This window comes from Thermothelomyces thermophilus, chromosome 6 (assembly GCF_000226095.1).
Source record: "Thermothelomyces thermophilus ATCC 42464 chromosome 6, complete sequence".
In the NCBI taxonomy this organism is placed as follows: domain Eukaryota; kingdom Fungi; phylum Ascomycota; class Sordariomycetes; order Sordariales; family Chaetomiaceae; genus Thermothelomyces; species Thermothelomyces thermophilus.
This window is the reverse complement of record NC_016477.1, coordinates 166,644-185,714: the sequence shown is the minus strand read 5'-3', so window position 1 is coordinate 185,714 and position 19,071 is coordinate 166,644. Positions and strand designations below refer to the sequence as shown.

Here is a 19,071-nt window from a genome sequence, read left to right as displayed (position 1 = left end):
TGCGTGCCTCTCTGGGCGAAGAACCCATGACAAAGCGATCTGGAAATCCCTCGCGCGCAATTCGCTGGATGATCTGGGGAGTCCGGGCAAAGCCCGGGATGTGAGGCGCTAGGGCGATCACGCAATCGCTCACCTTTCGCGTGCGGCGTCCTCTACCGACAAATTTGGAACGGCCAGCGGGTCCGATATAGGGCCTTAAATTGACTTGACTCTTGCATCTGGACCTCGCATAAAAAGTTAGGGCCCTGAGGGTTTTTGGAGAACCTGCGATGCTGCCCTCTCTCGCATCACCCCAATTCTGCCCGTTCAAACTTGTTGCTCAGCGATGGCAGACGTCAAGCTGAGGAGGCCTGAAGAGGCCGGTAAGTTTGGCAGTTTCATTGCCCCGCCACAGTTTCTGCCCCGCATTCGCGGCTCTCTCCCCATTGTTCGTTGACATTGTTATCCATTCCAGTGCCAATGAGCGTCCTTGCTCGGGAAATGGAATTGAAACGCTTGCATGGACAGCTGTATTCGCCGGCAGCATGGATTGCTAAACGCAAAGCTGACAATTGGTTCCTGCAGTCGCGGCAATCGCGTACCTCGCAAGCGACGTGGTTGTCTCGGTGCAACCGTCGCTGGCCTCCGATTCGGAGTTCTCAGGGCTCCTCAAACAGCTCGCCGCAAAGAAGGCACCCAGCTTGGTCGCGAAGACCAGCGACGCCGTGCCCGAGATTCAGTCCGTTAGGCACAACACCGACCCTCTCCTGTCCGTTTTCACGCCCATCCGCTCTGGCCGTCTGGTCTCGGTGACGACGACGTCCTCCATTCTTCTTCCCTCAGTTGCGCACCTTTACAAGCTCGCAAACTTCCCCGTCGTGCTCCACGTCGCTCTTGCACCAAAGAGTTTCCCTGACTACACGGCCATCACATCGATCCGGAACTCGGGCTGGACATTCTTGCAGTCATGGTCGCTACAGGAGGCTCACGACATTGCCCTGACAGCGCATGCCCTGGCTATCCGTTCTGGAAAGGGTGTCATCCACTTCTTTGACCCCACCTCCAGTGCCGGCGCTGAGGCGATCGATGTTGCCAGTCTTGATGTCATCCGCAACATCTTGAACTTGGACAATGTGCGGAGGTTCCAGTCGGCTCCCATTGCCGGCTCTAGCATCTATGCCGACGATGGGCGGGTTGCCGTCGTCTCTGACCAGCCAGAGAGCCTCGCGACAGGCACCGTGCCGGTGGACGGCGTCCCGACCCCTAGCGCCGCGTTGGCATCCCCGACCATTACCTCGCAGTCCTCGGTCAAGTCTAGCCAACAACCGAGCGCGGCCAGTTCCCCTCCCCTCCCGTCTGCTGCGACCACGATCGAACCGGCAGCTGCCATTGTCTCATCCGAAGACATCTACAAATACGTCTCCTCGATCTGGTCCCAGCTCAACGACCTAACGGGAAGGCAATACAGCGCGTTTGAGTGGTCGGGGAACCCCAAGGCGGAGAGCTGTCTCTTTCTTTTCGGCTCCGACGTATCGCTCTTCTCAGATGCGATCGCCCATGCACAGGCTGACGAATCGTTCGCCACTGCCGATTTGCTAGTCCCGAGGCTATACCGGCCCTGGCTCGGCGCGACGCTGCTTCAAGCCCTTCCAAAGTCGGTGAAGAAGTTAGCTGTTCTTGAGCAGGTCTCAAGGAAGACCACAAAGTGGGGCCCCATCCTCATTGATGTCCTGACCTCAGTCAAGAGCGCCGCTGGCGGTGTTGAGACCATCGTCGGCCACCAGCTAGGGTACATCTCCAAGGAGACTGTGCAGCAGGCCCTTCGTGGCGTGTTCCAGAATCTGAACTCAGACAAGCCAGTCCAGAACCTGGAGGTTGGCGAACGGGAAGCCCCCCAACAATCCCCAGAGTATGGGCTAGAACAGCCCAAGCTGGAGACGGCTTATACCAAGATTCTCAACCAGCTCTTTGGCGACAGGGCGTTCATTGCCAACTCGCTTGACTCTGACAACGCTGGCATCTCCAACACCATTTCCGCAACCCCTGAGTTCGGATTCGGCTCTCTGCTTGCCAGGAAAGAGCGGAGAAAGAAGTTTGTGTCCGAAGTCAAGGCTGCTGCTAGCTCGGGCCAGTTTCTGACCGAGAACCCCAAGCGGGCACTGGCAAAATGGGTCGCCAATGCCGAGGACTCGAAGAAGGCGGAGGAGGCTGCCGAGGACGTCATCTCCAAGCTCACCATCGACAACTCGAGGCTGTCGAGGTCACTGCTGCAGAACAAGCACTTCTTCCGCAAGCAGTCACTTTGGCTTGTCGGATCAGATGCCTGGTCCTATGACCTCGGCAATTCCGGCGTGCACCATGTCCTAGCCTCCGGCGAGAACGTAAACATGCTCATCATCGATTCCACCCCATACTCGGAGCGTGCCGCTGCCGATGCCAACCGGAGGAAGAAGGACATTGGTCTCTATGCCATGAACTTTGGCAACGCCTATGTTGCATCGACGGCCGTCTACAGCTCGTACACGCAGGTGCTGCAGGCCATGGACGAGGCTGACAAGTTCGACGGGCCTTCGATCGTCCTGGCATATCTTCCTTATTTTGGCGAAACCGATTCGCCCCTGACTGTTCTTCAGGAGACCAAGAAGGCTGTTGATATCGGCTACTGGCCCCTTTACCGGTGGAACCCTGAGAACGAGAAGAAGAACGAACCCAATTTCTCCCTGGATTCCGAGCGGATCAAGAAGGAGTTGAAGGACTTCCTTGACAGGGACAACCGGCTCACCCAGATGATGCGCAGTACTCCTCAGTTCGGCGGCGTCCTCTCCGAGGACTACGGCACCGAGATCCGGGCACAGCAGAAGAGGCAGGCCAAGGATGCGTACAATCAGCTCCTCGAAGGCTTGTTTGGCGCTCCTCTCACTATCCTCTTCGGCTCGGACAATGGCAACGCTCAGTCCCTGGCGAAACGGTTGGGCACCAGGGGCAGGGCCCGTGGCCTGAAAACCACTGTCATGGCCATGGAGGATTACCCGGTTGAAGACCTGCCAACCGAGGAGAACCTCGTCATCATCACATCTACAGCTGGACAGGGCGAGTTTCCGCAAAATGGAAAGCCATTCTGGGATGCGATCAAGGACAACACCGAGCTCGACCTGGCTTCGGTCAAGTACTCTGTGTTTGGCCTCGGCGACAGCCACTACTGGCCTAGGAAGGAGGACCGGGTCTATTACAATAAGCCCGCTAAGGACCTTGACAGGGTGTTGGCGAACTTCGGCGCGACAAGGCTGACGGATCTTGGCCTTGGTGATGATCAAGACCCGGATGGATATCAGACGGGCTACCAGGAGTGGGAGCCCAGGCTTTGGGAGGCTCTTGGTGTAGCCAACGTCGAGGGCCTTCCGGAGGAGCCGGCCCCGATGACCAACGAGGACATCAAGCTCGCGTCGAACTATCTGCGCGGCACGATTGCCGAGGAACTGAAGGACACGTCGACGGGCGCTATCAGCGCCGCGAACCAGCAGCTGACCAAGTTCCACGGCACGTACATGCAGGATGACCGGGATCTCCGCGATGAGCGCAAGGCGAAGGGGCTGGAGCCCGCCTACTCGTTCATGATCCGGTGCAGGCTGCCCGGTGGTGTCTCGACGGCGAAGCAGTGGATTCAGATGGACGACATCAGCAACGAACTCGGAAACCAAACCATGAAACTGACTACGCGTCAAACATTCCAGTTCCACGGTGTTGTGAAGGGCAAGCTCAAGCCTGCCATGCAGGCCATCAATCGGGCCCTCATGACAACCATCGCTGCCTGCGGCGATGTCAATCGCAACGTCATGTGCAGTCCGCTGCCTTCTCAGTCCAAGTATCACCGCCAGGTGTACGAATGCTCCAAGAAGATTAGCGACCACCTGTTGCCGTCGACCACGGCGTACCACGAAATCTGGCTCACGGACGACGACGACAAGAAGACTCAAATTGCCGGTAATGCCGTGCAGGACTTTGAGCCGCTCTACGGCCCCACCTATTTGCCTCGCAAGTTCAAGATCTCCATTGCCATCCCGCCGCATAACGATGTTGACGTGTATGCCCACGACATTGGCCTCATCGCCATCAAGGGCGACGATGGCAACCTTGAAGGCTTCAACCTGCTGGCGGGCGGTGGCATGGGCACCACACACAACAACAAGAAGACCTACCCGCAACTTGGCCGCATGCTCGGATTTGTCAGGGCCGATGAAGTGCACATTGCCTGTGAGAAGGTGATGCTCGTGCAGCGCGACTACGGTGACCGCAAGAACCGCAAGCACGCTCGGCTCAAATACACGATTGATGATATGGGTCTTGACGTGTTCCGGGGCAAGGTGGAGGAGCTTTGGGGTAAGCAGTTCCAGCCGGCACGGCCGTTCCACTTCGACAGCAACGTCGACACGTTCGGCTGGACCAAGGATGAAAATGGCATGAACCACTTCACCTTCTTCATCGAGAACGGCCGCATTGAGGACACGGCAGAGTTCCGTATGAAGACGGGCCTGCGCGAGATTGCCAAGGTGCACAAGGGCGAGTTCCGCCTCACGCCCAACCAACACCTCATCCTCAGCAACGTCGCCGACGAGGATCTGCCCGCCATCAAGGCGCTCATGGCCGAGTACAAGCTCGACAATCTACAATTCTCAGGGTTGCGCCTCAGCTCGTCGGCCTGCGTCGCCTTCCCGACCTGTGGCCTTGCCATGGCCGAGTCTGAGCGGTATTTGCCCGTGCTGATTTCCAAGTTGGAGGCTTGCCTCGAAGAGAACGGGCTGAGCCGGGACTCGATCGTCATGCGTATGACAGGCTGCCCCAACGGGTGTGCCCGCCCTTGGTTGGCCGAGGTGGCCTTCGTCGGCAAGGCCTATGGGGCGTACAACATGTACCTGGGTGGCGGCTACTACGGGCAGCGGCTGAATAAGCTGTACCGATCGAGCATTAAGGAGGACGAGATTCTGGCCATCATGAAGCCCCTGCTCAAGCGGTACGCGCTCGAGCGCAACGAGGGTGAGAGATTCGGCGACTGGACCATTCGGGCCGGCATCATCAAGGAGACCAAGGAAGGCCGGGACTTCCATGATGGGGTGAGTCAATCTACTGTCTGATTCTGTTGTTTATTGTTGTTTTGCGTTGGCTGACCCAGACATCTGCAGGTTGCCGAAGAGGAGTCGGATGAGGAGTGAACAAGATAGGTCAAGCAGGCACAATCGGAAGTTGTAAATTAGAATCACGGGCGCATGCATTTGGGAGACATGAGCACTGCATTTGTTCTTGGTTACCATCATTGCCTCTGGCGTCAAAAATTCAGCTGCATATATTTGTCCATATCCTATGGTTTCTGCTCCTATTGTCGCTCTCACACCTTGATGGTTCGCGTACATTCCGTACCCTGTGTTGCGCGTCACGGCGATATGATAAGTCTTGATCATTGGCCGGCTTTGTGAAACAAAACGGAGGATTCCGCATTCTGTGTGCATGTACGGAGTACCTGCATACGGATTGTACGGATTACGTACGTCCGTACTCCAGTCGAGATGACTGCGTTGTGGAGCCCGTGGTGCAGGGGTCTTAGACGTGTTCCTGCGGTTGCCGTGGCAACGCGATTCCGGAGGAGGGACCAAACAACATTCGGGAAGGAACCCCTCCAACCCATCTGATGCCGAGAGGCAGTCGCATTCCACTTCGTTGATTTGGCTCCACGGACCCTCATTCATGCTTTTTGGGCGACTACTTTTCTCTGTAGTCTCTCCATTCTCGACCCGAGGAGCTAGCGCCATCCCCAATTCAATACTGATCAACCACATTTTGGGTTGCGATCCAGACTTCACCTCTCGTCCTTCCCACTCCTTCCTCCCTCGCAGACTGCGCAAGCACTGTAATAATATCGCAATTAATTCGTCACACATACCAACAACTGCGCAGCGCGACCAAGGAACGCGTGTCTCAAAAGACACATACCTGCCATTCGCGGCATTGCCTGCCACATAACCAGGCACCATGGACGGTCGACGCTCGCCTCCCCGTCCGCCGCCCGAGTACGCACTGCCCCCCTACGGGGATCCGGATGACTCGACATCCACCGGCACGCTGAACCATGGCGCTGCTGTGCGACTGCTGACCTCGATGGAGGAGCCTTATGACCCGCGACCGTATGTCTTGTCCCCAGTTCCTTCTTATCCCCCTTCCACGCCACCTCCCCTCTATCAGGCAAGCTTTGATGGCCCGTCCCGCAAGTGTGGAGTTTGCGTGCACCTCCCGCAGTTGAGAAACAAAAAGACGGCTTCGGCAAGCGCCATCTCGCGGCCAAGATTTGCGCTGGAGACAATGATCGCCGGGTGCAACTCTCCCAGGAGATGCTCGACCGCCAGGTCACAGCGAAGAGAACAGTCAGAACCGCCTGTCATGATGAAAACTGCAAGCAGCTTTACCGCGTTCGCAGAGGGCCTGTCCCCGGAGCAGAGAGCGCGGTTCCAGGCTCGATGCGAATCCCCCCGAGAAGAATACATCACTCCAAGACCAAGCATGAGCTCACATCAGAGAAACCATAGGAGCCGATCAAGACATCATTACGAGCCGTCGCTCGATTCGCGCCAATCAATTCTTGATCCCCCTCCCATGCCGCCTCCGGAACCCTCATTCAGCTCCTACAATCCGGCCGTGGATGGCGCATCTCCCACTCGACCGTGGACTCCCTCACGCGGCTCGTCCGAGTTTAGCCGGCCACCACCCGTAAGCAACCGGTATGAACCAGCGGATCTCAACGGCAGTCCGCGTCCCGGGACACCCGCTTCAACGTACGGTGGCAGTCCCAGGCGGCCGCTCCCTCCCGCGCCCCTATTCTCGACTGGGCCGCGCGGCTCGACTCATTCGTTTTCAGATGATGTCACGGTCAGCATCCCGCTCGCAGAGGATACTGACGATGTCTTTGCGCCCGAGTCGGACCTTGGTGGCAGCAAATACCACCAACGGGACTCGTACGCCGAGTCCCAGGCGACTCTAAGCGACGAAGCCACGGATGTGTCGACAAACGAAAAGACGGGCAGCTACGCGCCCGTACCAGAGGGGAAACAGGAGCGCCGAGGCGTCCGGGCACCCCAGATGAGCAAGAGAGAGGTGCAGCTGATCAACGGCGAGCTGGTCCTGGAGTGCAAGATTCCGACCATCCTCTACAGCTTCCTTCCTCGCCGAGACGAGATCGAGTTCACCCACATGCGCTATACCGCCGTCACGTGTGACCCCGACGACTTTGTCGAGAGGGGCTACAAGCTGCGCCAGAACATAGGAAGAACGGCGCGCGAGACGGAGCTGTTCATTTGTATCACCATGTACAATGAGGACGAGTTCGATTTTACTCGCACCATGCATGCCGTCATGAAGAATATCAGCCATCTTTGCAGCCGCAACAAGAGTCGCACATGGGGAGAAAATGGTTGGCAGAAAATCGTCGTCTGCATCGTGTCCGATGGGCGCGAGAAGATTCACCCGCGAACGCTGGATGCGCTGGCCGCTATGGGCGTCTACCAGCACGGCATCGCAAAGAACTACGTCAACCAAAAGGCGGTGCAAGCCCACGTGTACGAGTATACCACCCAGGTGTCGCTCGACTCGGACCTCAAGTTCAAGGGCGCCGAGAAGGGCATTGTGCCCTGTCAGATAATCTTTTGCCTCAAGGAGAAGAACCAGAAGAAGCTCAACTCGCACCGCTGGTTCTTTAACGCATTCGGCAAGGCACTCAACCCTAACGTGTGTGTCTTGCTGGATGTTGGCACGCGGCCCGCAACCACTGCCTTATACCATCTTTGGAAGGCCTTCGATACCGACTCCAACGTGGCCGGCGCGTGCGGTGAGATCAAGGCGATGAAGGGAAAATGGGGAAAGAATCTCCTCAATCCCCTGGTGGCCTCGCAGAACTTTGAGTATAAACTCTCCAACATTCTGGACAAGCCGCTGGAGAGTGTGTTCGGGTACATCACGGTCTTGCCGGGCGCTCTGAGCGCCTATCGCTACCATGCGCTGCAGAACGACGAGACGGGCCACGGGCCACTCAGCCAGTACTTCAAAGGAGAAACACTGCACGGCCAGCACGCCGACGTCTTCACCGCAAACATGTATTTGGCAGAGGATCGCATTCTCTGCTGGGAGCTGGTGGCCAAACGGGGCGAGAGATGGGTGTTGAAATATGTCAAGGGGTGTACTGGCGAGACTGATGTGCCTGGTAAGCAAGCGTCGAGGAGGTGCCCATTTTTTGCAACTGCTCTTGACTGACTAACGGCCGACAGATAGCGTTCCCGAATTCGTCTCTCAGCGCCGCCGTTGGCTTAACGGTGCCTTCTTTGCCGCCGTGTACTCGCTGGTGCACTTCAAGCAGATCTGGCTGACGGACCACACACTGGCGCGGAAGATACTGCTGCACATCGAATTCGTGTACCAGTTCATCCAGCTCATCTTTACCTATCTCTCCCTGGCTAACTTCTACCTCACGTTTTACTTCATCGCTGGCGGCCTGGCTGACCCCAAAGTGGATCCGTTCGGCGGCGCGGCCAAGTATATCTTCCTCATTCTTCGCTATGTCTGCATCCTCCTCATCTCGACTCAGTTCGTCCTCTCGCTGGGCAACCGCCCGCAGGGTGCCAGGAAAATGTACCTGGCCTCCATGCTCATCTACGCCGTCATCATGGCCTACACGTTGTTCGCCTGCATCTACGTTGTCGTCCGTCAGTTCTCCAAGAAGGGCGACGCAAGGGACGAGAACGATAAAATCTCGCTCGGTAACAACGTCTTCACTAACCTGATCGTGTCGACCGCCTCGACCGTCGGGGTGTACTTCCTCATGTCCTTCCTCTACCTCGACCCGTGGCACATGTTCACGTCCTTCCTGCAGTACCTGATCCTCCTTCCGTCGTACATCTGCACACTGCAGATCTACGCGTTCTGCAACACGCACGACGTCACCTGGGGAACCAAGGGCGACAACGTCATGAAGACGGATCTCGGCGGCGCCGTCGGAAAAGGCAGCATCGTCGAGCTAGAGATGCCTTCGGAGCAGCTGGATATCGACTCCGGATATGACGAGGCATTGCGCAACCTGCGCGACCGCGTCGAGGTTCCGCCCCAGGGCATCTCGGAGGAGCAGATGCAGCAGGATTATTACAAGAGCGTGCGCACGTACATGGTAGTTTCGTGGCTAATCGCCAACGCTACGCTGGCCATGGCTGTGAGCGAGGCATACGGCGGCAGCTCGATCGGCGACAACTTTTACCTGCGCTTCATCCTCTGGTCGGTGGCCGGCCTGGCCGCGTTCAGAGCGCTGGGGAGTACCGCGTTTGCCGTGATCGGGCTGATCAACATGGTGGTGGAGGGACGGGTCCGGATGAAGCTGGAGGCGCCCAAGTGGTTGGGCGGCTGGGGGAGCAAGATCACTGACACGATGAGTAGCGTCGCTAGTGGTGTGCGGCGGTAGGTGGGTTATTCTGTATGGCTTGCGTTGGTTGGGGGCAGTTGATTAGGTTAAAGTTACCTAGGGTTTGGTGGACGATGTGATGACGGATGTGGATGGGATGGATAGGTAAGGTATGTCGGCATGGGTTTTGTGGGAATGATTGGGATGTATGGACGGCAGATGACAGGATGTCGACGAATTATGGTCAAGTGGAGATGCTATGATGATGAAGGACGGATGTGATGCTGTTGTTAGCTTAGGTCGGATGATTCTTAGTATTTGATGGCCCATGTAGGATACCCGGACAATTGTTTTTTCTTGTTAGCACACACACACACACACACACACACACACACACACACACACACGCCTGGTGGTGTGTTCAACAATTTGGCACATACAGTGAGAGCTGCTTGTCCGGTCGTTTGCTCTGTCCTTCCTTTACATACCACATTCCATCACTCAATAAGTATTCGTAGCCAACCGTTTGCTTGATATTAATTAACCCCGTTCCTCCCTCGTGTAAGTCGGCTCACTCTTGTCATTTCTATTAACCCACTATTACCCAACTTAACTGTAAAACCAAGCCAGGAATATTGTCCTTTCTCCCCTTCTTTGTTCTTTTCTCATCCCCTAAGCAACATAAGCCCCCGTCCTGCCCCTGCCGGGCCCGGCGCGCCGCATCTGCAGGTACCCGATCGCGACCAGGCCGGCGGCCATGCCGAAGCAGAGGAACTGCAGCGCCTCGTCGGCCTGCGCGCGGCGGCAGTTGCCCCGGAGGCGGCGCTCCACGGCGGCGTGGTCGTTACCCGGCGGCCGGACGACGCCGTGCCCTTTCTCCCCGTCGTCGAACGACTCGCTGCCCCGGTTGAGCAGCCCGTGTTGAGCAGCCCGTTGTCGGGCATGCCGTCCAACACGATCGGGACAAGATCCGGGGCGAAGGCGACAATCGCCCAGAATGGCGCCGACGCCCCCCACGATCATGCCGAAGCCGCCCGTGAAAGTGCTGTAGCGGGTGGTGACCGGGGCGATGTCAATGACTTGCTCCTTGATCATGACGACCGCGGGGGGCGAGAACGGTCACGGCACAGAGAGACTGGGCGAACCATCTGGTTAGGTTGCTGCTCAAACATAACAAAAAGGATTTGGGGAGTTAGCAACCTGCAGAGAGAGCCCGGAGGCCTAGGGAAATGAGCCGCAGCATTTTAAGTGGGATTCCCTTTCCTTTCCTTTCCTTTCCTTTGCTTTGCTTTCTTTCCCTTGACGATGTCGAGGTTGAGGAGAAGGAGACGTTAAACGACAAGCCAAGGAGAAAACGTTTGACAAACGAGGCCGGGAGGAGGGGACGGCTTTAAGAGCTCCTTCTACTGCTCGGGGGTATCAGAAGGAATAATGAAACTCCCCAACCTACCAGACTGCCGGTTGGGGTAAGTCGTGGTCCCGACATCTCAAGCCCTATAAGGCGTCCAAGAGTGGTCCTGGAACAGAGTACATAGATCGACGTTGCCGCCTTGCAATGCCGTCTGATCCTACCCATCTTGTACAATGGAGTGCCATTCGGCAGCTGTCTCCAGTGCCTCCTATAGTGTCGACCCACGGCAGCAGCAATAGTACGAGGTTGGCTTATTGGCGTCAGATTTGCTCAAAGGGGCACAGCAGAACCTGAATTTTTGGTTCCTTGCCAGCCACAGCACCTTTCAGTTGATAATGTGGGTCTACACTAGGCCGCCATCCTACGACCTCGAGCGTCGTGCTTCAAAACCAACCCCCCTGCCCCCGGTCGAGGAGGACTACGGTCGTATCTCTCTCCCATTAGTGTAGTGCATGGTCTATGGTCCAGTATAAGACCAGCCGCGTCGCCGTTGCGGACAGTCACCCGGACATTCTGTGCATTTATTGACTTCGTGGGCTCGCGTGCGGCGAGGATCCGGCAACGCTTCGCTGCCGGTAAGGAGAGTCAACAGGGTACTCGCAGTGTTCTATTAGTGTGATGGCTGGCTGTCTATAGCGCCGGTACTGCGTGCTCGACTGCTTCGCGCTGAGCCTCCCATGCAAGCCAGTCGGATCTGGTAGTCCTGGAGGCATTGTCAGTCATCCGTTGCCCAAGGAGCAGCACCCGGGAAGAGCAAAACTCACGGTAACAGCCCCATTGCGTTGACCTTCCATATTCCCAGTGCCAGCGCAACCAGCTGCATTACCACATATGCCAGTTTCACCCGCACCATCTTTGCCCGGTTGGTCTCCGTTTCGAAGCGCTCGAACGCCTGGTTAGTGGCTAGGATGCCCATGATGGGGTTCTTAAAGGCCATAAAGACCATCATGATGCTGAAGATCTGCAGGGAGTTCCCCGACATGTACATCATAATGGCCGTCATGGGCAGGCTCTTTATGGGGCCCAAAGCCACCTCCCACGCTTTTTTGAGCTTCAGCGTGTCCATCTCCTCGGGTGTCTGCGCTTTCCGCTGGGTCGCCTTCCCGTCCTTGGCATCCTTCTTCTGCGAGAGGGGAAACCAGTTAGCGACAATGCGACAATGCCACATGAGCCTGATTCATCCCCCTTCGAACGCTCTCGAAGTACCTTGGAGTTGGACGACGACTGCGCTGACGGGTACCCGGGCGGGTCGGGAATGCCGGGCTGCTTCGACTTGTGCGCTGGCGGGTTCTTCAGTTGTGCTGCCCAAGCGGGCAGCGGTTCCGCGGCGTGGGTTGACATCGTGCGGTGTGATTCACTTCTTGCGCAACCGGGCGACGCGATCGGGGATCCGGGGTTGATGGTTTGGTTCAGAAAGCTGCGGACGAGCGGGTTGCCGAATTGATGATGCGAGGTTGGACTGACGTCCGAGCTCCCTAACAAAGTCGAGCTCCATAGCGGTGCTTGGCGAGCCGCTTGCTCCCGCGTTAGCGGGCCCGTGGTTGCCCCAGTTGCCCCACTTAACTAGGCGTCGCCATGCTGAGAGTCTCGTTGCACTTCTCAGGGGGGCAGTGGGGACCACGCTCTGGCCCAATGGATTGCACCCGCGTCTCGTTCAACAGGTCAACACCAAACTGCCGCCTCCAATCTGCCATTAGCAAAGGGCACAAGACTGCGCGACGTCGAACAACAGCGGGTTTCGATTCATGGCATAATTCGACTGTTCGAGGAACCTTCAAAGAGCGGCACCGGCGGAGAGATTCGCAAAGTACAGAGTACGCCTCCATCGAAAACCACACGGTCGACGGCAATTGGCCCGGACGAGGCGCACGCGATATCGAGCCGAACTTCCCAGCCGCCCCAGATCTGGGCATCGCCAAGTCGGCCGGTCAACCATAAGAGAAGCCTCCCTTAGCCCCGGCCTGAGGGCCCGCCACGGCTGCCTGTCGTCGCGACCATCGTGAGGTAGAGAGAGACGACCGACCTCCTTCCGAGACCCGGCGCCGTGATACTGCTCAGCTTACCAGGAGCCCACGGGCTCGACATCTCGTATCCCATCACACGGTACAGGCATTGGGCAGTGTTGAAAACGAGAAACGAGGAGCAACAATGTCGGGCACTCAGGGAGGAGGGGACTCGAAGCTGTTCGCTCGGGTAAGCCCATCCATTCATTCATTATCCATTATGGGCTTGGCTCCCGTTTCCTTGGCCGTCGCGGGGCTTGCGCGGGGAGGGGTGATCAAGCCTCGCATTTCCCATTCATTCGGCTCTCCATCGTCCAACCTTGCTGCCCCTCACCTACCCTCCCCTCTTGGCGACCGCAGCCCGCGTCTCTTCTACCCTCTTCTTTGCTTCCCCGACTGCGTCTCACCCCTACATTCCCACAACTGGCGCCCCTAAAGCTTTGTATTCCACAGCCCCTACCCGCGGGTCACAGACATCATGAGCCTGCCCCCCCCCCTAGACAGTCGCCACCATGTTCATGGCATACCTCCCTCCGTCGGTTTACTCACCAACGCGCGGACCACAGGGCAAAGTCGCCGAGCTGCGCTACGAGCTGAATAGCGGCGGCAAGAAGGACAAGCACTTCACCGCGAAGAAGATTGCCCTCAAGAAGATTGTCGCCAACATGACTATGAGCAACAACGACATGGTTGCTCTCTTCCCAGACATTGTCGGCTGCATGAACATACCCAACCTCGAGATCAAGAAGATGTGAGACAATCTCGGGGTCCACATGTCACCGGCTTTGCGGCGACTAACCGGCCTCTCTCTAGGTGCTTCCTCTACCTTGTCAACTACGCAAGGATGCGCCCCGAGGTCGCGGTCAAAGCGATCCCGGTTCTGGAACATGTCCGTTCCTACTTCCCCATGATCCCGTTGCACCCCCCTGCGCCTTGCTGACCGTGCTTTAGGACATGGAGGACCCCAACCCCCTTGTGCGAGCGCTTGCGCTACGCACAATGTCCTACATTCATGTTCGAGAGTTTGTCGAGGCCACCGTGCCAATCGTCAGACACCTCATCCGCGATCCGGACCCGTACGTGCGTAAGACGGCAGCGTACTGCGTGGCCAAGCTGTACGACCACGACAGGCACATGGTGGAGAAGTCGGACCTCATCGACCGGTTGAACGGCCTGCTGCGCGACGACAACCCGACCGTGGTCGCGAGTGCCCTGGCTAGCTTGATGGACATCTGGGAGAGGAGTGACGCCATCAAGCTCACCATCGACTACAGCAATGCCTCCAAAATGGTGGCCATCTTGCCGGACTGCTCAGAGTATGTGTTTTCCCCCGTCTCGAGACCTCGCTATCCGCATGCTGACCCTCTGCAGATGGGGCCAGACATACATCCTAGAGGCCCTCATGTGCTACGTACCGCAAGAGTCGGGAGAAGCCTCGCTGCTGGCCGAGCGCATCGCCCCGCGGCTCTCGCACTCCAATTCGTCTGTCGTCCTCACGTGCATACGCGTGATCCTCTACCTGATGAACTACATTGCCGATCAGAAACAGATCACCGCTCTGTGCCGGAAGCTCTCGCCACCGCTGGTGACGCTGCTGGCCAAGGGGCCCGAGGTGCAGTATCTGGCCCTCCGGAACGCCTTGCTCATCCTTCAGCGGCGGCCCGAGGTGCTCCGGAACGACATCCGGGTCTTCTTCTGCAAGTACAACGATCCCATCTACGTCAAGGTTACAAAGCTCGAGCTCATCTTCATGCTCGCCAACGAGAAGAACATTGACGAAGTCTTGACCGAACTCCGCGAGTATGCCACCGAGATCGACGTCCACTTTGTCCGGAAAGCCGTCCGCGCCATCGGCAAGCTGGCGATCAAAATTGAGCCCGCCGCCAGGCGGTGCATCAACCTCCTCCTCGAGCTTGTCGCCACAAAGGTCACATACATCGTGCAGGAGGCGACGGTAGTGATCCGCAATATCTTCCGCAAGTACCCCAACCAGTACGAGAGCATCATCGGCACGCTCTGCGAGCACCTCGACTCGCTCGACGAGCCCGAAGCAAAGGCGGCCATGGTCTGGGTCATCGGCCAGTACGCGAGCCGCATCGAGAACTCGGACGTCCTTCTCGAGGACTTCCTCTTCTCCTTCGCCGAGGAGCCCGTCGAGGTCCAGCTCGCCCTGCTGACCGCCACCGTCAAGCTCTTCATCCAGCGCCCCACAAAGGGCCAGGAGCTCGTTCCCAAGGTCCTGAAGTGGGCCACCGAGGAGACCGACAACCCGGACCTCCGCGACCGCGCCTACATGTACTGGCGCCTGCTCTCCACCGACATGGAGGCGGCCAAGCGCATCGTCATGGGCGAGAAGCCAGCCATCACGGCCGAGTCGGAGCGCCTCGACCCGGCCACGCTCGAGGAGATGTGCCTCAACGTCGGCACGCTCGCCACCGTCTACCTCAAGCCCGTCCAGACCGTCTTCCGCAACGCCCGCCCCCGCCGCCTGCAGGACTCGCCCGCGCTGCAGCGCGAGGATCTCGCCCTCCCCATCGGCCTCCGCTCCGACGCCAACAAGAGCCTCAGCCAGCTGGGCATGGGCGGGCAGCCGGCCGTGTTTGACCCGCGCACCGATAGAAACTACAACCCGCAGATGCAACAACAACACCAGCAGCAGCAGCAGCAACAACAACAACAACAGCAACAGCAACAGCAACAGCAACAACAGCAGCAGCAAAACGGGGACGGAAGCGCCAATCTCGCACAGGCGGTGAGTGACGCCGACGCGTACTTTGCCTCGCAGACGCGCTGGATGCAGATCCATGAGCAGGGCGACAGCTTCGGCGGGAACGGCGGCGAGGCGGCCGGGTACGTCGTGAACCAGTACGCGCCGCAGACCGTCTATCAGCCAGCGCAAGCGGTGGCGAACAACGGGGATTTGTTGCTGTAAGAGGTTGACTGCCTGTCTGTCTGTTAATGGTAAGGGAAGTAATGTTTTTTGTAATCGAGCTGGCTTGCCTGGGGCATGTGGAGAGGAATCATTGTGTAAGATATACTTGCGGGGCTGTGGCGGTGCCAGGGATAGTAGGAGTGCCATCCCTCGATCTCGCATATCCGGCCGCAGACACTCGCGATGTTGGCTATCAAAAAGGTCGGTATAGGTATGCTTGGTTTACATTTAGGGCATGACGCACTCACCCTGCATGTAAGATGGTACTCTGCAGGAACATAAAGCAGGGACGTTAAACTCCATGTGTTATTGCCAGCCCATCATTTCAATTCGCCATTAATTAGTCTCCATTGCCTTAAACTCTCGACCTGCCCCTGCATTCATAATGTCATAATAAGCGGGATGGAAATGAAATAACATGAAGGAAATAGCAAGGCTCCTCCAACCCTCCCCCTTCCTTTCATTATTACCACCCCATCCTCAATCCTCCTTCATCCTGCCTCATCCCCTAGCCTGTAATCTCTCTGAATCCTGGGTCATAAGCAAATGCCGAAGAACACGGCATGTACCAGGCATTTTGATGGGGGTGTCTGCGTTCTTGTACAAACGTCAACCATCATTAGATCATGGCAGGGGCAGGACACGAAGGAATATTGGAAGAGAGGACGAACCACTATTTAGGCAACAGCCATGACCAGTGCCACGGCGCCGCCTACAATGATGCCACCGACCGTCTGTGCCTTGTTGCCGCCCGCGCCGTTGACCGCGGTGGTCGGGGTAGCGGTGGCCGAAATCTCAGAGGAGGACACCTCGGTGATGGTGTGATGGGTGGAAGTGGAGAACGACGAGACATCGACGCTGCTGCTGGGGACGGCGGAGTCCGTGGTGCCGACGGAGTCCGTAGTACCTGCAGTAGCCGTGGAAGTCACGAAAGAGGTGCTCGTTGAAGTGCCCGTAGACGTGGTAATAATGGTCTCAGAGATGGTGGTGCTGGAGTCCGTGCTCTCAGTGTCGGTGACCGTCTCGCAGGGGGAGCTGCCTGCAATAGTGATCGTGATGGTCGCCGTCTCCGTCCAAGTAACCGTGACCATGTCGCTCTCGGCGAAAATGCCACGCTCCTGGAGATGGGTTCGGAACGCTGCACCGTTGTCGGTGGCGAGGGCCAGGCCGAAGAAGACGGCAGTCATCGCGGCAAAAGCACCGTTGAAGAACATCTTGGATGATCGGTGTGGTAGTATACTCGGAGCTGGCTGACGGGAATCGTTGTTAGTGTCCGCGTACTACTTGGATATTTCCGGGTAGGAATCCTATTTCGTGGAAACCGGGCAGTGATATGTTAAGAATGTATTCGATTGCTCATTCTAGAACAGAGGAGTGTCTCGAGGTGACGGGAATTAAGTAGTGCAGTTTGTAGTATAGCGATCCATGTGCCGATAATGCAAAGTAACTCACCAGATCGATCAAAATAACGGCCGTTTCCTCGATGCTCAACTTCTGCGTGAATATTGGCTTGTAGTGAAGGAGTCAGGAATGGAGTTGGTCGGAGCCAAAAAGCGGAAGATGGGTGCAGGTCTCGCGGATTTCTTCCTCGTGGCACGGTTAGACCAAGTCACAGGCGTCACACTGGTGGCCGGAAATTGCTGAAAATGGGAGGAAACAAATGGAAGTGTTTAGCGTTTCGTGTGATGCTGCAAAGAGCAATTTGTGTGACGGACTAATTAGAGGTTAGAGGCCTTTGTTGTTCCTTCCCCTTCATTGCCAAACAACTCGGGTAACGCCTGCCGCGCTTCCTGCGAGCTACTCACTGTCACAAACACCGGCAGCTGAAAGGAACTTCCGGGGTGGAAGCCGAAACGAATTGGAACCTACTACTGGAGGTTTTAATCGTTAACTATAGAGTCAATACAAGTGCCCTGGTTCCAAAGCAGAGAGCAGGAAGATGCTAATCGAGAGCAGGCAAACCGTCAGGTGCTACCGTACCATGTAACACCTTATGCCTATAAGTCACAACCGATGAGTCAAGCACTATCTCCTGATCTCTGTCTGTATAATTAGCTAGTAAAGCAAACTGCTTCTACGGAATCACGGTATACTGACCGGTGCAGGCAGTGTGACCGTCGCTCGTTGTCATTGAACCACTACCAAGGGACTCGCGGAACACGGCTGGCTGTCATACTTCGTGCCTGTCGGTAGAATACAAGTTCCACACTTGCCGAATTACTTAGTGCTCGGGCTCCGTCCATTTTTGTTCTCTCGCTACTTCTCCCGGCCTACTTATGTTAGATGTATAACATAAACAAGAATAGATCCTCCTAAGTATTGGAAATAAGGTAGTGTCTAGCCAAATATAGTAACTGCTTGGTGTCAAGAACGTTAGCAAGTTACTTAATCTCAGGCGATCTATTAAAGATACCCTCAGGGTAGCTACGAATTTCACTCTATGCCCCTCGTTCTCTGGTTTGAGGGTGCGGATCTAGGCTTTGTGCTGCTGTGTTTCAGGCACCAGTGTGCCGTCTGTTTCCGATAGCGATAAAGCGGAAGTGAGAAGTAAAAACTTGACCACGTAGATTACATTTTTAAGCTTTGATAGGCTGAAACTCAATGAATTAATTACTAGAGGTGCTTTCTAGTGGTAGGCATCAGTCGCAATGCCATCTATCCTCTCCGTTGTCGTCAGTTTTTAATGCAAGTTTTATACGTCCGTACAATAAACTGTATCCGGGATGTAGTTACACACTCGCCATCGCCATGACCACCGTTCATTACCTGTCATTACTTGTTCATGTACCTCATCCTTCTATCTCACTCTCACCAGATATCACCAGATACCTGTCACCAGGACAAGTTCGCTTATGTTTTCCAATTTTCTGGCTAAGGAACCGCTATAAGCCGTCATTCGGCGTATATAGGAAAAAGGAAGCGGTCTTGCCATGACAGATGATAAATCGACTAGCTTCGGTATTACGCATCAAAGGCTGTTTCGATTAATACTACAGGGTCGCTTCCTAACCGAGGTCAGTTTTAGGCCTGGATTGACTCCTGTTGCATTGACGAATGAGCCTCGTAGAGTTCAATCAAAAACACCAAGTCTACATTACTCCCTTGGTGCCACCGGCTACATTTACAAATATTACTATCCGATCTTTTTGCCGACGCTAAACTGGAAAATGCCCTCCTACGCTGTCTGTCAGAAGCGCTGGAGCTTCTAAAGCACTAGCCATACGCTAGCCACAGCGCGTTAGTACGCTCACGAACGCTTTAGCCATTTCCTTTGTCTATAAATATCACTCGTTTTCTCCTTACATTTAAGCCACCCGCTACA

The 19,071-nt window shown here is 56.4% G+C and overlaps 6 protein-coding genes across 6 annotated transcripts; 3 read left to right on the top strand and 3 right to left on the bottom strand.

Moving 5' to 3' along the window:
• Positions 1 to 96: 96 nt before the first annotated feature.
• On the top strand, positions 97 to 5,497 carry MYCTH_2309766 (uncharacterized protein). The gene is made up of 3 exons (XM_003665717.1): positions 97 to 362; positions 565 to 5,087; positions 5,157 to 5,497. The coding sequence occupies exons 1-3, from the start codon at positions 326 to 328 to the stop codon at positions 5,184 to 5,186; spliced, it is 4,590 nt and encodes a 1,529-aa protein (XP_003665765.1). The 5' UTR covers positions 97 to 325; the 3' UTR covers positions 5,187 to 5,497.
• A 360-nt stretch (positions 5,498 to 5,857) lies between these two features.
• MYCTH_2309764 (glycosyltransferase family 2 protein) lies at positions 5,858 to 9,594 on the top strand. Its single transcript, XM_003665716.1, has 3 exons — positions 5,858 to 6,152; positions 6,552 to 8,218; positions 8,283 to 9,594. Exons 1-3 carry the CDS (start codon positions 6,001 to 6,003, stop codon positions 9,461 to 9,463), a joined length of 3,000 nt encoding a protein of 999 aa, XP_003665764.1. The 5' UTR covers positions 5,858 to 6,000; the 3' UTR covers positions 9,464 to 9,594.
• A 481-nt stretch (positions 9,595 to 10,075) lies between these two features.
• MYCTH_2069908 (uncharacterized protein) lies at positions 10,076 to 10,507 on the bottom strand (the record flags this gene model as incomplete). The annotated part of the gene is made up of 1 exon (XM_003665715.1): positions 10,076 to 10,507. A coding segment is annotated over one exon (432 nt), but the record flags the coding sequence as incomplete, so codon positions are not given.
• Positions 10,508 to 11,444: 937 nt separating this feature from the next.
• Positions 11,445 to 12,155, bottom strand: MYCTH_2068812 (uncharacterized protein; the record flags this gene model as incomplete). The annotated part of the gene is made up of 3 exons (XM_003665714.1): positions 11,445 to 11,517; positions 11,579 to 11,922; positions 12,021 to 12,155. The coding sequence occupies 3 exons, from the start codon at positions 12,153 to 12,155 to the stop codon at positions 11,445 to 11,447; spliced, it is 552 nt and encodes a 183-aa protein (XP_003665762.1).
• Positions 12,156 to 13,020: 865 nt separating this feature from the next.
• On the top strand, positions 13,021 to 16,153 carry MYCTH_2309758 (uncharacterized protein). Its single transcript, XM_003665713.1, has 4 exons — positions 13,021 to 13,568; positions 13,631 to 13,706; positions 13,769 to 14,133; positions 14,189 to 16,153. The coding sequence occupies exons 1-4, from the start codon at positions 13,330 to 13,332 to the stop codon at positions 15,747 to 15,749; spliced, it is 2,241 nt and encodes a 746-aa protein (XP_003665761.1). The 5' UTR covers positions 13,021 to 13,329; the 3' UTR covers positions 15,750 to 16,153.
• A 273-nt stretch (positions 16,154 to 16,426) lies between these two features.
• MYCTH_2129615 (uncharacterized protein) lies at positions 16,427 to 16,963 on the bottom strand (the record flags this gene model as incomplete). Its single annotated transcript, XM_003665712.1, has 1 exon — positions 16,427 to 16,963. The coding sequence occupies one exon, from the start codon at positions 16,961 to 16,963 to the stop codon at positions 16,427 to 16,429; it is 537 nt and encodes a 178-aa protein (XP_003665760.1).
• Between the last annotated feature and the right edge of the window lie 2,108 nt (positions 16,964 to 19,071).

Bases quoted from the DNA above. Each gene is read 5' to 3' on its own strand.
- MYCTH_2309766 (XM_003665717.1), top strand. From the start codon at position 326: ATGGCAGACGTCAAGCTGAGGAGGCCTGAAGAGGCCG. The intron at 363-564 runs GTAAGTTTGGCA...TGGTTCCTGCAG, and splicing joins GAGGAGGCCTGAAGAGGCCG to TCGCGGCAATCGCGTACCTC. The intron at 5,088-5,156 runs GTGAGTCAATCT...AGACATCTGCAG, and splicing joins GCCGGGACTTCCATGATGGG to GTTGCCGAAGAGGAGTCGGA.
- MYCTH_2309764 (XM_003665716.1), top strand. From the start codon at position 6,001: ATGGACGGTCGACGCTCGCCTCCCCGTCCGCCGCCCGAGTACGCACTG. The intron at 6,153-6,551 runs GTATGTCTTGTC...GAGAAACCATAG, and splicing joins GAGCCTTATGACCCGCGACC to GAGCCGATCAAGACATCATT. The intron at 8,219-8,282 runs GTAAGCAAGCGT...AACGGCCGACAG, and splicing joins TGGCGAGACTGATGTGCCTG to ATAGCGTTCCCGAATTCGTC.
- MYCTH_2309758 (XM_003665713.1), top strand. From the start codon at position 13,330: ATGTTCATGGCATACCTCCCTCCGTCGGTTTACTCACCAACGCGCGGA. The intron at 13,569-13,630 runs GTGAGACAATCT...GCCTCTCTCTAG, and splicing joins AACCTCGAGATCAAGAAGAT to GTGCTTCCTCTACCTTGTCA. The intron at 14,134-14,188 runs GTATGTGTTTTC...GACCCTCTGCAG, and splicing joins ATCTTGCCGGACTGCTCAGA to ATGGGGCCAGACATACATCC.